The sequence below is a fragment of the Amphiura filiformis genome, chromosome 18 (assembly GCF_039555335.1).
Source record: "Amphiura filiformis chromosome 18, Afil_fr2py, whole genome shotgun sequence".
Classification (NCBI taxonomy): domain Eukaryota; kingdom Metazoa; phylum Echinodermata; class Ophiuroidea; order Amphilepidida; family Amphiuridae; genus Amphiura; species Amphiura filiformis.
This window is the reverse complement of record NC_092645.1, coordinates 27914365-27931506: the sequence shown is the minus strand read 5'-3', so window position 1 is coordinate 27931506 and position 17142 is coordinate 27914365. Positions and strand designations below refer to the sequence as shown.

At 38.7% G+C, this 17142-nt stretch overlaps 1 protein-coding gene across 1 annotated transcript; it reads right to left on the bottom strand.

Moving 5' to 3' along the window:
- Positions 1-2267: 2267 nt before the first annotated feature.
- Positions 2268-4933, bottom strand: LOC140140085 (uncharacterized). The gene has a single exon (XM_072161905.1). It carries the CDS (start codon positions 4784-4786, stop codon positions 3260-3262), a length of 1527 nt encoding a protein of 508 aa, XP_072018006.1. The 5' UTR covers positions 4787-4933; the 3' UTR covers positions 2268-3259.
- Between the last annotated feature and the right edge of the window lie 12209 nt (positions 4934-17142).

Sequence of the window (17142 nt, the reverse complement as noted above, 5' to 3'; positions counted from 1 at the left end):
AAGCAGTGGCGTATAACATGGTAAAATATCGTGCAAAAATGAAACATTGGAGCGATAAAAGGATAAAATGACTAAATAGGAGGTTAATTTGGTCAGCCCCCCCCCCTTATCATGCTATTGCCCCCCCCCTCCACCCCACCCCCGGATTTACGCCTATGCATACAAGTATTTTTAAGAATGAGTTATGATATCTCCAGGACCAGATTTCACCTTTTGCTGACCCCTGGGCAGTGCAACAACAACAACGTCCCGGATCTTCTCCGGCTCTTCGGATCGAAGTGTTACACCCACGTACCCACCCCCATCAATGACGTCAATGTAGCTTTTTTCGCATTTCAGCGTCATTAAACAGCCAACCCTTTGAAATTTGAATGAAGGCAAGTGATGATGACTACACTAGGCCAAAAACATTATTACAATATTATGTAACAAGACAAGAATAGAGCGCATTTTACCCTCATACGGAGGTGTGACAGACTGACGGTGACAACTAACATTTTGTGGAAAAGAAATATAAATCTTATTTTATGGAAATGTAACAATATGGCTTTAATAGGATAGGTGATTACTGAAAACAGGTATATGATGACGCATTTTCGCCATCCACACGTTCTTTGTGAGGAGGAAGAGAGAAGTTATTCATTGGTAGAACACCAGCGCTGTCACCTTCGGAGCCATTTATCAACCTTTGTATAATGAGCACTCCATTGTAGATTCCTCTTGTGAACATGGTGAAGGTGGCTTAGGAATGAGTTTCTTCTCTTTGCTTAGCTTATACTTAACCCTATGAATAACAAGGCTTAAGCTACACTAGCAAGTGCCATACCGTTGCAACGGTCGACCCGGGGTGATGTAAGGCAACAGGCAGGACTAGTGCAGAGATATAAAAAGTGTCATTGGGGAATAGTTCTTTCATTGGTAGAACATCAACTCTGTCACCATCGAAGCCTATTTTCTCAGTATAGTGTAAACTGTGGTCTCAGGGCTTGGGGGCAGACTTTAGCGAACCGGTTTATGAGCGTTCAACCATGCCTCTTCCATCCAAGTGTTTTATTGGTGAAGTTAGGTCCATCTGGTTGAATGCTTTGTTTTGACGGCATAGCCAGATAACGTAGCTAGCTCTGAGTGCAGTCTTGGAGGCTGTGTCCATGATGCTTTTTCTCTTCCCACTTGGAACGCATTTGCTCGGTGAGGTATTTTAAAAGCCTCTGCTTCCTATTTCAATTGGAAAGTAGTGGAAGCACCAACCTCAGCCTTAGCAGCTCAGCTACAAGATCTTGATATTTGCACTTTTCCTGGCATATGCATTGAACAGGTTCTCCTCCATTGAAACAGTGCGTTCAATTACAATTACTGTTCTTGTCCTTTCAGAGTAGATGGTAATGTCAGGACGTTTAGCTGTCTCTGCTATTTCGGGGAGGGAACACTATTTACTTGTGTTCTTCAACCGTTAGGACTTCTCAGTCGTTAGCCTATTGTAGGATGTTTGTATATACATTCCTTCTTTGGAAGAGGCAAGGCTGGGTTCCTGTAGATTGTACAATCTGCAGTGCGGAATGCGATAGTAGCGATGTAGTTTGTATTGTCTGGCAAACCATGTTTCCTTTGGTTAGCCTCATCGATGAAGGGCATCACACCAGATGCTATGGCTTTTAAGGTTTGGTCATTACGCCAATTGTATCGACCACTTTGCAGTGAGGAACACACCAATACTACAGTGTATTGTGGACATCCTTGGAACACAACAATACTACAGTGTATTCAGTCTGTATTCCAATCCTTTGTCTTTAAGACAAAGAATTATTTATCCAGAATTACGTCTTTTAAATCCAAACACATATGCACAATTTCACTAAAGGGGATATATGAACCGTGTATAGTTTACCCAAAAAAGATGTTTTGGAAAATGCAAGCGAGTCCTTAACCATGCAAAAAAAGACTATAATATAGTAACATGGTACCAGTGTAGAAAAAGATATGTTTATTTTATGGAATCTACGTGCAGTTTGGAGCTCTAGGTATTTTCATTACATTCAACTATTCATTCAACTTTATTTTCCACGATCAAAAAACAACAACAACAACACAACAACAACAAAAACAAGCAAAAAACAAACCAAAACAAACCAAAACAAAACAAAATAAAAACAGACAAATACTTATTAGTTACATTACTACAAAGAATGAGGGAATGATCGAAAAACCAATAAGGCCAGCATTGACCACCCCTTTTATAAGACAGAAAAAAGAAAAGCAAAATGAGAGACTATCACACAAGCCAGATAAAACTTAAAACTTGCTCCAAGAATTAATTGTAAGATGAGAAAATATTGAATTTGAATTTTTTTTTTCGAAAAGTTTTTCAATGATTTAGCTTCTTTGCTATTTTCGTTTAGGGAGTTCTACAGGATTGGACCTGTGGTTCAGACTGCTTGATCAGTAAAAACCTTTTTATTTCTTCTTTAAATATAATATTTTTGCTGTTTCTCGTGTGATAGCTATGGATATCAGATCGTTTTGTAAAGATTTTATTAAACGAGGTTGGTAATTGATAAGACACTATTTGTACATAAATACACCTAATTCTAATTTGTAGGTATCAAATACGTTTATTATAATTTACATACTGTTTTCTGTCGCATAGATAATTCATGAACCAGTCATAAACCATGTAAACCCTGAATCTTTAGTGCTCCACCTTATGAAGTAAAATATTGTGATCTATTGTATCAAATACATTTGATAAGACTATAGACATGCCAGTTATGGATTTATGATCCTCTACTGCATTGTTTAATTTGTCAACAAGATGCATGATCGCCATTATGAGTGGGACGATTGGCTCTAAAACCAAACTGCTTTTCTTTTAAAATATAGTTTTTGTCAATAAATTCAATCGATCTGTTTAAACCAGGATTTTAGAGAAACATGGCAAGATTGATATAGGGCGGTAGTTTGACAGTATTTCAGCAGCATCTTTTTTGTAAATTGGAATTATTTTAGCTACTTTTAATTGACTAGGAACATATCCAGTCGACAAGGGAAAATTAAAGATATTTGTATTGAGGCCGAACAATTTCATTTGCTACCTTTTTAATAATAAGGATATATCGTTGTGATCAATTTGGTCAAATTTTATAGCAATTATCTTCAGAATCTCCGATCCAGCTATTGGTTTCATAAATATGAGAGCCTTTGTTGTTTTGTTCTTCCAATGACATTGTTAATTGTTTTCCAGGTTTGACGCACGTATTTTACCTTAGATCTCAAAACATTTCACTGATGACTGGTTTGTTACAAGCAGTAGATTGTCATCATCAGATAGCGTTAAGCTGCATACGCCTGAAAACACACCTTTCGTAACGCAACTGATGTACTTCCCAGAAGCGGAGTACCTATAGACGGCGGTGCCGTTGTCGCGATCTGCTACAAACACCTCGTCTTCGTCATCTTCGACTTTAGAATGAGTGCTTATTACAAGACCCACGGGACTCCAGGATGAAACACCAACGGGAGTCTGAAGTTTGGACAGGACCGTCCCAGTGTCATCTATGATTTGGACTTCACTGATCCTGTTGTTAGCACAATAAGACATGACTATGATGCTCCCTTTTGATGTAACGCCAAGAAACCATGGAGGTATTTTCACCTTGACACTCATCTGGTGTGTACCGTCCAGTGAATGACAGCTTACGAAGTTTTGAGTGATATTTCCTGCAAGAATTTTACCTTGTAAGTTGAAAGCTAAGCCACATACTTGACTTGACTCATGCGTGTTGAAGGCAACATTATCTGGTGATATCGTATGGAAGTATCGTTTATAGGTCCCTTGCATGTCAAAGATCTTCACATATGGTGATGAGTAATCAGTGACGTAGAACAAATTGTCGGGGCCAACCTCAATGCACCATGGAGCGGATCCTTTACCTGCGTCGACACCTACATTGACATTAAATGTAGTCTTAAATGCACCGTCAGCGTTATAAATCTTGGCTTTCGCTACATTGTGATCCGTTACTGCGATATCTCCTCTAGGTGTCATTACAACATCTACTGCCCAGCCGAATTTTTCAATTCCTTTATTTCCAAATTCCATCTTCAGGACCGGCGTCTTTACAATCCTCATCTCGCGCTCACGGTTTGTTCCGCGTGAGCAAACTAGACCAATGACAATCTTGTCTGAATTCTGCGCAGTGTTATCATGGAATTTAACTTCAGTCAAACTATGTCCAGCATTAATGATCGTAGCCGGTTCTGCTGCAAAAACTCCTTGTAGCATATCTTTCAGACTCCTGTAATCTGACGCAATCTCCAATTCGGATCCACTTTCTTTCAGGTTTTTGGTGATCGCCTTTGCTGTGGATATCCGGGATATGATGGAAAGCAGCTGGTTATCGGCGGTCTTGATGGTTTGTAGACCTTCCTTCTCTATGGTGTTTAATTCCTCTTCAACTACCTTCCGTGCCTCATCAAGGCGTTTTAGATAGGAAGACTTCAATTTCTGGACGGTGTCTTTGATCTGGATCCTAGCTTCGGAAACAGCTAGATCAAAATCACGTCTTGTCTTACGAATTTCTTGCAATGCTTTATTGACTTCTTCCTCATTCTTTCCAGAGCTTTCGTGCAGCTGTTGAAGCTTTTGATCCCTTTCTTTAGCGGCTTGTTCTATCTCAGAATACTTGTGTTCTGGATGACTATGTGTGACGACAACGCACTGGCGACAGATGGGAACATCGCAGGTTTCACAATAGAATAACAGAGATTCTCCTTTGTGTTTCACGCACATCTTCTGCTCATGAGCACTGGCATCCGGGACCTTACCTGCTCGAAGCTCTTCGAGTGTAATCACAGGATGGTCTTTGCTGCGTCGTTGTGATTTGTGGACGGCAACACACTGATTACATAAGTAGTCATCGCATTCTGTACATCGAACTACTGCTTTAGGTGGAAGTGGATTGTCGACCCGTTGTTCTAAAAACGGAAAATTATAAAATCTTGAAAAATAGGTTAGAATTTTTTTTTTGGGGGGGGGGGTGGGCGGGGTAAATAGTTGACAGTCTTGAGCTACGTTTTTGTGTGTGGGGGGGTGTGAAATCCAGACATTTTAGATCTTGTTTTGCACTAAGAAAGTAAGATTTCTTTGTGAATGGAATGCCTTAACGTTTAGAACACACTTTGTGATCCATAAACCAAATGACATTGGTTTATAATAATATTCTGAGCCTAATTTCAGTTACACAAGCGAATGTTTGAATTATTGAATGTAAATTTTTCAAATTGAAAAATGTATTACCCTAATCTGAGCATTAAATTTTTTAAACTACCTTCTCCGCCGAACCAAACACACGAAGTACAGTGAATCGTGTCTTTGGACATCAATTCCATCTGCATTGCCTTCTGTTCCGTTAGCCGATGGACAATCGCCAGTGGTTGCCATTCTTTCAAGCCACCTGGTGGGATGTCGAATTCTTCTCCACATTCAACACATTTCACTTTGCTTATAGGTGAATCTTTGGCTTGGTCGTCCAAGCAGGTTGCACAGTAGCTGTGTAAACACGGAAGACTACGGGGAGACTTTAGAAGTTGATGACATTTACTGCACTTGGTAAGGTCACAGGATTGAGAGGACATCGAGGCAGCCATGATGAATCTGGGATAATAATAATAATAATAATAATAATAATAATAATAATAATAATAATAATAATAATAATAATAATGATGATGATGTTTGATGACGATTCTTTCTTTCTTTCTTTTTCTTACAGGTTCTTTCTTTCTTTCTATCTTTCTTTCTTTCTTTCTTTCTGCCGACCATTACATTTGCTCTAGCACTTACATGCTTACACCGATTTGGACATAACTTGGTCACAACCATCATTGACCATGAAACTCGTGGGGTCAAAGGTCACGCTGGGGTCATAGGGGTCAAAAACGTGATTTCAACTCATAATGCTTCTTCTCCTACAGATTACATGTGACGGTGACCCCACTTGCACACATGCATTGTCTATGGGGTCCTCATAGATTTGGGGTCAAAGGTCATTAAGGGGTCACTTCCGGTATAAAACGAAAAACCTTCAAAAATTTTATTTGCTAAGAAAAACATAGGACAGTAACGGTATGTTCACACATGAATTGTGGTTACCCAATATGTGGTATTTTTTTATTTGGGGTCAAATGTCATTAAGGGGTCACTTCCGGTCTGAGACGAAAAACCTTCAAAATGCCACAAGTAACATAGCAAAGTGGTGCCACGTGCACCCATGCATTGACATTAGCTAATGTCTATGTGCGTTTTCATATATTTTGGGGTCAAAGGTCATTAGGGGTCACAACACGGCTGTGTTCGTGGGTTAGACCACAGCTAAGTCTAGTTCTTTCTGTCTTTCTTTTTTTCTTTCTTTCTTTCCTACTTCTATCTTTATTTCGTTCCTTTTCGGATACTTACACCGGGGATATGAGACAACTATTCCGAATTGATACATTGACGAGGCGATTTTCATTCGCTGTATACCTGTGAGCTATATAATTTACATTTGACAGTTACAAAGCATGGTCATCTGAGCAACCAGCATTGACCAATTATAATTTGAAATACAATACTCGTAATAAGCTTTACAATATAACTTAAATTTACACTCTATGATAAGCATAAAGGTACAAACGTACAATAGAAACATGAATGTAAAAATAACATAAACTTACCAAACAGAGGTTATTTTTTGCCAAAAGTGGTACACAACGTAATAGAAAATACACGCGAGTGATTCGTGGCGTTGACTGTAGTTGATTGCACATCCGTGAACTATTCCAATATCTGTGTATGAACCTCCTGTTCAGGAAATGGCTCACCTCATTACGGAGGCCTGTACAGGGCTCTACATTTACACAAAAAAAAACTTGTTGAAACAGAACAGAGTGATATTTGAATGAACCTTTAGCAAGCCTAGGCATTTTTATTATCGTCAGGTGCTCTTGATTTTTACCTGTTCGGCTATTGTTTAAATTCGAAAAATCCCTTCTGTTTTTTCAGTGAATTATCAGTTATGTCCCCAAAGCACTTCCGTAGAATTTTTATTTCAGGGGTTCCCCAATATCCACAATATAGTTCATCAAATAATCTCAAGGCAAATAAGAATTTTTCTTCTTTTTTTTCCAAAAATTTAGAAGTGAAGTGAAATAAAAAGTTCTTTAAAAAGGAATAGGGCGAGCAAATTAGGAACTGTCAAGATAAAGGTGTAGTTATGATATTGATAATACAGTGTTACTTCGATTTTCATTTGTCATCATTAGCAGAGGAGTGAAATGTTGATCGAAATAATTGAACTAGGAAGGCTGTTGTTGGAAGTGTTATGACGCTATTTGCTTTCCATAGCTAATTTAAATATATCGCTCCGCGGCTTCGTGTCATCAATTACCCCGGCCTATTATTCGTGGTAGAAGACAGCCAGCCACAGCCGAGGATGGAGCTAAGAATATTCAATCAGCTATATTATGTTGTGACCACTTGGTTGATGAGTAATTAAAGTTTATTTGTGAAGTTATATTTTGCTCTACGTTTGTTTCTGTTTGAGTCTTTCCCCGTCTCAGATGGAAGATCCTTTGGCCATGTATTTGGTTTAATTTCTAGTAATCAGATAACTGGCTAGTGGATCTTCACATCAAATTCTGAGTCATATTAAATGGTGGAGAATCCGATCTTTTCCGGTACCAAGCAGCTGTGACTGGCTGTCAGCTACCCCTGGTGGGAAAAACCAACCCCCAGGCAGGGGCGGCAAGGGGGGCAATTGCCCCCCCCTATGATTTTCAAAAAGAGGTAAAAGGAAGGAAAAGAGAAAGAGAAGAAGGAGAGAAAAGAGGGGAGAGAAGAGAGGAGGAGAAGAAGAAAAGGAGCCATTCCCTCCCTGGCCATGGTTAGAAGGAGAAACTCCCCTTCGGACATCTTGCCCCTTGTGAAATGCTGACCTACGCGGTTTTAAAGTTGTTGGTTTTTATATTTTGGGCCCATTTTCGGCAAATTTTCCCCATAAAAGTCACATGGCTTCTCTTGCCTTTTCTCCCAACTCATAAAGAACCTAGTTTTTTCGCTCGCTACACTCGCGAATGGGCAAATTTTGTCCTTTTCTAACTGAAAAAGCATAAAAAACAGGGTTTTTTTTCGCTCGCTACGCTCGCAAAGTGGAGTTTTGGGCTTTTAGTGATCATAGGGGCGACTATACCTCCCGTCTACGCTCCTGATTACGGCTTTCAGTTTGAAATATTTCCAACCTTAAGACCCCCCCCCTTCATATAATTTATCGTGCCACTTTATAATAAAAAAAACCGGGCATATCATATACAATGCAACTGACTTAACATACACCGCGTTGCGACCAGAGGCGTAGAGATCCGACCCGGGTGTGGGGCATAAATCCCCCAATATTTTGATAGGGTAGATGGTCCATACAATCATTCCCTAATGTTGATCTGTATGTGGGTTTCTGACCAAAGTAACCTCATATTTGGCCATTTTTTAGCCTAATAAGTGCCAATTTTTCCCTTCGCGCGACTTTGTTTAACATTTCCACCATATTTCACTTCGTGCACATTTGTACAATGAACTTATTTTGTTGCCAAAAGGTGCTGGATTTACTAATTGAGTAAGTCCATGCCTAAAACCAGCGGGCTGAAAGTCGGGCCCGTGAATGAAATCCATAAAAATATGCGGTTGGAAAAGAAATAAATAACCCGAAAAAGGTGCATCAAATGGCTTCATTTGTGCTTTCATTTTTAAAATTTTCCAAATTCTGAGGGGGGCACATCCCCCCTCAGACACCCCCTTTTGCGCGACAGGCGGCGCGGTCGCGCCGCATAACAAATTTAAAAAAATGTTTTGCCCCCCCTATCAAAATACCCTGGCGCCGCCCCTGCCCCCAGGTAAGTTAATTTGGTATTATTATTTATAGCAATATTGGATTGATTCATTGTATATATATATATTATGTGATATTTTTGATAGATTAAGTGAAATACGCTTCTAGTGGTTTCCCGCCAAAGTTGTTTTTTTGGCGCGAAGAATTTTGTTGCGTGTTTTCTGTTTTCGGCCATTTTGTGAATAATATTGCAGCGTGATATTCTTGTATTGATACAGTGTATATTAATGGTGAAAAGTAAATGTGATTAGGGCTGTAATACAGAGTATGAAAGGTAAATTCCATAGTATGGACGATAGATTCAGGAGTTTGGAAAAAGATGTTCGAGACGCTGAACAAAGGGTTGAACGAACTCATCGTAATCAATATCAGTCGCCTCAGCAAGCACATAACAATGCAAATGGGTCATTCAACTCAGGCCAGTCCAGAAATTTCAGGCCGCCCATTGTATGCTATACGCCGTAGAAGTGACGTAGTTAATCGGATTAACTACCATAGCAATAGATGAATACAATTTTGGCTATATCGCCCCGTACTACCAACGTTCATGCGGTACCGATGCATTGAACCATACATGTCAAAGACATGCTAATCACTTGCACCTGTAAGATTAGTCTCTTTGAAAAGAGCGGTATTGTATTCAATCTATTATATGATTGAAGACAGGTGATGAGTGCAACCTGCTGCAGTGCAGCGCGGTATATTCAAAATTGTATTCATCTATTGCTATGGTAGTTAATCCGATTATGACGTCACTTCTACGGCGTATAGATGTGGACGATATAATCATATGCGTCGTCGTTGTTATGAAAGGTTCCACATTGATGGGCGTCCTTTAAACTAAATGACCCATCTGATACTATCCAAACTGTTGATTCAGAACAAGTTCAGGAAAATTCAGATGGGAAAATAGCAGAGAAGATGTAAAAGAAGGAGATAGATCCAGCTATCCTCAAACAAAATATGTGTGTTGCCGCTCATTCAAAAGCAATCACGCTATTTAGGTTTAACAATAAAAATACAACAAAAGGGTTCGAACCCATGACGGGTGTGATACACACGTTGCTGCTTACTGGTTTTAGGGAAAGGTCAGTGTCTGTATACCATCAATACCATGCATACCATGCATGCAGATCCTAACATCCAGTTTATTTCAAATAAAATATGACCGAAGTTCCATGGCAAATAATAATTTTGCACGCTTGGTTACGCTTTCAACCTCTACGATTTATGATACAGACTATTTTCAATTATTAAAATATCTTTATTAGGTTTGCAGGAAATGACAGGAAAATACATTAAAACAATAAAATATAGATGATCAAAAATCATCCCGTTTCTAACAAAATCCTAAAACACTCTCCTAAATAATTAATATATATTCCAAAATGGGCGGATTTTTTTGGAATCTTTACAAAACTACATTTCTTTCTTATAGTATCCACGTACGGTATCCCTGCAGAGCAACATCAGGTACTTAACACACACGTGTCATACTTTCAAGGAATTATCTATAGAAACATTGGATATGGTTTCAATTCTGGAGTGAAAGAGTGAAAATTAATCAACCGTAGTCGGCAAGGCACATCACATCAAAGGCTACTTTCAAGTAGATGTGTAACTACTTGAGAATAAAGGACTATGAATAGATGCGACAGGATAACCTACGGGATTATCTCAAGGATATAATTCCGTTCTTCCTCCTTCTTTTTCAACTTTCCTGGAAAATAGGTATCTTACCTGAACGATTAAATTGTCAAACTCCTGTGAACAATTACTCTCCGTGTGAAGATGTTTGTGATCGGAGTCATACTTTGTATCCAACTGATGAACAGGTAATACATGCACAAACTGTACAGAAATTTAGTTCGAATGATTGTAATGTAAACAAGAGCAGTAATTCTCCGTGTAATTCAGCCCAGGTTCCGCGCAATGGAAAATTTGATTCAAATTTTGCCGCGTCTGAATGCGATAGTGATAACGTTGAAACAGATTTTGATGAAGAAGTTTATATTTCTGTCACTATTGGTAGCCAAAACATTGACTGTTTAAAGGGCTCATATGGAGCAAATAAGTTTATATTATTTTTGTTGAAAATATTAAAGTTCAAATATCAAGGATAATATTCCTTTTTGAATTTTTGTAAAAGCTCATCGGGAAGGTGCAAAAATGTGAAAATCAAAACTAGCTTTTGGGGTCTTTGGAATCAGCGCGCAGTTCATTTGTGGAAAACTTTTTCTGTTTACATGTCAGAGCAATGACCCGATGACGTCACAATGGGTAGTCCCTATCGCGACACGCCGCGGTGGTGCACGCACGTACACACGAATGTTTCGGGGAATGTTCCTGCTTTTAACCTAAATATCTCTTAAAACATGTCACAAAATCACAGAATCACATACCATTGTAAATACAGATATATTATACATGATTACAATTCTTGAATTGAAAGTCTATAGGCATATCGCTGCGTTTTTAAAGAAATACGGGAGTTGAAGGCCCGGTTGAAGGTGAAGGTCATGAACAAATTACAATTTTTGTCCATTTCAATCAATGGTCATTGCCAAGGGAAATTCGCAATTTTTAACATTTAACAGTAAGCCTATATCTTCGCGTTACATCATCATGTGATGTTGTCTGGTATGGTATCATTTCCAAAATTCCTCTTTATAAATTCTGAGATATTGAACAAAATAAACCACAACTTGCGCGGTGCATATCCAGTTTTTCGCTCCAGCTTTTCGCCAAGGCTGATTAATCTCTCGTGCCTACTAGGCATTTATGCATCATGTCCATGATCCAACGCAGTCTTCGCCAAGTTTTGGAAGTATTTTTAATATTATATTTTATCAAATATTTTTGTAGTAATTATCACAACAAAGCATGACTTAATTCAAAACAAAGGTGAGCATGAGACGGAGGCGCCCAGGCTTAGGCCTAGCCGCCTAGATCAATCCGGCCAGCGACGGGAATTCAACCATCCGCATGATCGCGTATTATTTTTCTCGTGAGCACAGGTAAGCTAAATTACATGTTTTTAATGGAAGAATGGAAGATTTATAGGCAATCGAACTTTTTACGAAACAAGCATAGCTGCATTTAAATAGCAGGATTATAGGCCAAGTTTAATATCATTTTACCGAATGTCAAACGTGTCAAAAGCAACGACCTTCTTGGCTTTATTCTTGCTCGAGTCATGGGAAGCACACGCATGAACTTATGCGCTATGCATGCATTGTTGCTTTACCCGTGCTAGCCGCGGCATGGTAACCTCGGCACATGCCTCGGTACTGGCTCGGCGAAGGGTTAATTTGAGGTCTATTTGATAGCAAATAGGCCAATCATACATAGTTCATAATAACATTAAATACCAAACTGACTCTCAAAATCTTTGGAAATTGGTTGTGGTTTTTCGAATTGTGAAATATGAGGGTTGAAAATCCTTGAAAATCCTGTTGAAAAATGGTCGGGGAAATTATTATTGTAGGCTTACATACGAACTTACTGCGCACTGCATGGACGTCCAATCGCCATTCTAATTTCCATTCTGTTCTGAGTGCTCGCCTATTTGGTTTATTATTGTATTATTTGTATACATGTACAAGGCTGTCTTTTTTATTGTAGCTATCCTCAACGTCACAATTTATTGGCATAATGTTTTAAAAAGCCCTAAAACACACGGCAGGAAAAATGATTTTTGCACCTCGGGTTTCTGTGTTGAAGGACATTTCACCCCCAACCCATTTCGCCTACACGCAATCATGCCTACACGCCACGTCGCCTATACGCCATTTCAGTGTTTGGGGTGTTAATTGGCTACATGGAACCAATGTTAAACATGTTAAATGGAACCAATATTTTTGGCAACCTTACACCTACAATAATAAAAGTAGAATTAGGTCTATTCTTCTTTTATATTCCCCTATAAAATGCTTCCCAGAGAAGGTCGAAGGTCAGAATGGGACTAAAACTCAAAAATGGTTCTAACTCTCATCGCTAGAAATAATCAAGTCAATTATTGTGTTCTTCTCTGGTTCTTAGTTCTTGGGTTAAAACGTCAAATAGGTCACATAATAAATCATACACAAAAGAAGGTCAAATTTTTTAATTGGTCCGATTTCACTAGTTTCAAATTATAGGCCTACCCCTAACATAAGAAATTACATTCAATTCACAATTGTTGCAATTTGAAATATTATTTCCCCTTCATTCATAGTTAATGCAAAGTACAATAACTTTGTAACAGATAACCCATTTCATCTGCATTTCAACCGCTACGGGGTGGGAAGGGCATTCCCCCAAAATATTTTTGCCCCCCATCCAGTTTGCCCCCCCCCCCCTTTAAGGCAAATCTGTAAATTGCGTATTTATGATAAAGGCCTTGGAACTTTTTTTCTTTTTCTTTTCTTTTTGCAAACAAATCGGAAAAAAAAGTCTACGGTCAGGCCTTTTTTAGGGTCGGTCAGGTTACGCCAATTAAACAATATTATTTTTTAGGCCTTGGGGGATGTCATTTTCTTTGGCAGGGGGGGGTCATGAATATGTAGGTGACCGGATTAATTTTTTATGACCCTATATTGCGGGGAAAAAATGTTTACGACTCCCCTATCTTGGGTTGAAATTTTTTACGATCCCCCCTTCCGCAGACTCAAGACAAATTATTCATTGCTGGAAAAAAGGCAAGGAGCACACCAAAACTATAGATTCAAATTGATCGTGTCTGAAGAAGGTGAGCGGAGCACACACACATTTTGCATTATGATATAACGAAAGATTGTGCATATTTTGATTGTTAAATTATTTAAAAATGCACGCGTCACCATCACCAGCCCTTAATAATTCTATGACCCCTATTTTGGGTGTTAAAAATTTTAATCCCCTATATTAGGTCTAAAAATTATATGACCCCCCTATAATAAATGACCCCCTTCTGAAGAAAATGACAGCTCCTTTTATAAAATCCCCGATGGCATGTAGGCAAAATAGCGTGGAGGCGGCATGGCATGGTGGCGAAATAGATTGTGGGCGAAGTGTTCTGTATTCCTGAACACGAGATAACTTCCGTAAAATTATGGTAAACACCAGGAGTAAACAAAGCGAGAATAAACTGTATTTCGTCCCGATTATTCACTCTCAGAAGGTGCGTAATACATCATTTGTTCCTGATACAATTACTTACATTCTGTTCAAATTCCTCGGTCAAATTCACATCGCAAGTCGTGACACTAGCACTACTCGCGCTGCGCTGCATGCACTGTGAATACGGACAGATTCAAAATGATTACGTGAAATGAAACGAGAAAAGCCTGAATTTCGTCCTAAATATTCACTCTCAGAATGAACGTAGGCCTAATACCACATTTTGTTCCCGACACAATAATTTACATAGATATTAAAATATGTTCAAAATATTTTCGGAAGTAGTGACACTTGAAGCCATATTTACAAGCTAGTCATGACATTTCGCCGTGTACTGTCAGCCCCGCTGTCAGCTGTGTGCCTCGCTCGCCGGCTGATGACGGACCTGGACGGCGAGGCGGTCTCACAAACCAGAAAAGATTTCCATAAATAAAGCACACACAAAGTCCCCGACCATTTTTTTTAAATGCCCAAATAAACTACTAAATAATTATACTAATTTATTATACATTTTGTGACATGGGCTAACATTTTGCGCTATCCCATTCTGTTGTCAAAAACGCGTGCGATCGGTGTTGTTGTTTATTGTTGATCTGACCCTGATCTGACGAGTACCCATTATGACGTCACGGGTCATGTTGGCTCTGCGCCAGCAGACTCGATCGTTTCAAATGTGGGGCTCAGAAGGGCATGTATTTTATTGCAAAAAATGATATTTTAAACAGTAAAAATGATTATAAATCATACTCCAGTCTGTTCATCATTGATTTCTGAAGCAAATTCTTTCATTTTCCGTCGGTGAAAAAACCTCCATATGAGACCTTTAATTGACACTGGTTGTACAATGAATCTAATCGATCATGAGTACTGGCATTCTTTGGAATTGTCACACCAAATTGCAGTGTCAAGACCGCGATTAACAAAAGCCCGTACCGCTAACAAATCTGTGTTGCAAATCAGTGGTTTTGTTGTTGTTCCGTTGTTTATTGAAGGTTCAAAATTTCTCGTGCCAATGTATATTGCTCGAAATCTTAGTCAGGAAATCATGTTGGGAAAGAGATTCCTAAAACAACATAAGGCCAGATTAGATTTTAAAACACAGAAATTGCGGTTGTTTAAGAAAAGTAATTTACGTGTAATTGAAAGGCAAGAAATTCCGCCTCATTCACAATCAGTGGTGCGTGCGAGGTTATCAAATAATCTTCCAAAAGGCACAATAGGATTATGTCAGGGAGGACGGAGAGTCACTGCTTTAGGAGTATTGATTGCCAATACAGTATCAAGTGTTCAACCTATTGCTAACAAATCTAGTTGTAGTACTCAATTACTTGTGTTAAACACTAGCAATGAACCAATTGTGTTGTATCCTAGAACAAAACTTGGTACATTTACACTTGTAAATAACAGTGAAATCATTCATTTTACTGATATAGATGACTCTGTAGTAGATGAAGTACCTGTATCATCAGTCATGCACAGAATTCGCCAGATCCTAAGGTACGTGAAGTTCTTTCTCAGGTCAATTTCAATGATTCTCATTTAACTGATACCGATTCTGATATGTTATCTGATCTTATATCTGAGTATGTAGACGTTTTTCAAACCAAAGATAGTCCTAGAGGAAGATATACGAAAATTGAGCATGTCATAAGAACTGATAATCATCCGCCAATCAAATGTCGTCCTTATAGACAACCTCCTCATGTGCAAGCTGAAATACGTAAACAAGTCAACCAGATGTTAGAAAATGGTTTAATCAGAGAATCCACCAGTAGTTGGAGTTTTCCTGTTGTAATGATTCCTAAACCTGATGGTACACTAAGATTCTGTTGTGATATGAGATTATGTAACCAAATTGTGGAAAAGAATAATTTTCCTCTACCTCACATAGATGATGCATTAGATAGCTTAGGCGTAGGCACACCAAATTATTTTTCCACACTAGATTTAGCGTCAGGCTATTACCAAATTGGACTTGAAGAAAACTCAAAACAAAAGAGTGCTTTCATTACACAAGATGGTTTGTATGAGATTAATGTAATGCCAATGGGATGTACAAATTCTCCAGCCAGGTTTCAAAGAGTTATGCAAGAAGTGTTCAGAGGTTTAAATTGGAAATTTGTATTAATATATCTGGATGATGTAATAGTGTTTTCCAATTCTTTTAATGAACATGTAGATCATTTGAGACAAGTATTTCAGAGGTTGAGAGAAGCCAATTTGAAGCTCAAGCCTAAAAAGTGTACTTTTGCTCAAGAACAGGTACGTTATTTAGGACACATTGTAAGTAAAGATGGGATAGCTACTGATCCAGAGAAAACCAAAGTAGTCCAAGAGTATCCAGTTCCAACGAAGGTATCGGAAGTAAGATCATTTTTAGGTTTTGTAGGCTATTATAGGAAGTACATTAGAGATTACAGTAAAATAGCCGCACCTTTAACATATCTCACTCGGAAAGATGTTCAATTTATTTGGTCAAAAGAGTGTGCAGAAGCGTTTGAAATCCTGAAACAAAAGCTAGTAGAACCTCCAATTCTTGCCTACCCTCGTTTTGATGGTACTTAATTTAGGTTGCAAACTGACGCCAGTATAAAAGGTCTTGGTTTCATTTTAGCACAGGTACAAGATGGTGAAGAGAAGGTAATTTGTTATGGAGGTAGAGCTTTGCATGATTCCGAAAAGACGTATACAACTACTGAACTTGAAGCTTTGGCTGTGGTTGAAGGGATTAAGAAATATTCCCCATACCTTCAACATACTGTAAAGTTCATAATTCAGACTGATCACTGTGCATTGAAATGGTTGTTTGGTCAAAAGCGTACAACAGGTCGCCTCGCAAGATGGGTACTGAAGTTACAATCATATACTTATGAAGTAGTCCATAAAAGAGGATATAAGAATGGTAATGCAGATGCACTAAGTAGAATACCAACTCAAGTGTCAGAATCTTGTAATTCATGTAACTCATATCATGTTGACTCCCCTACTTCCTCAGCAACAGATTCAAACTGGACAGAATGTGGCTTGGAGACGATGACTGATGACGTCATCAATGACTCTCCTACGTCAGAGACAAAGCCAGATCCAG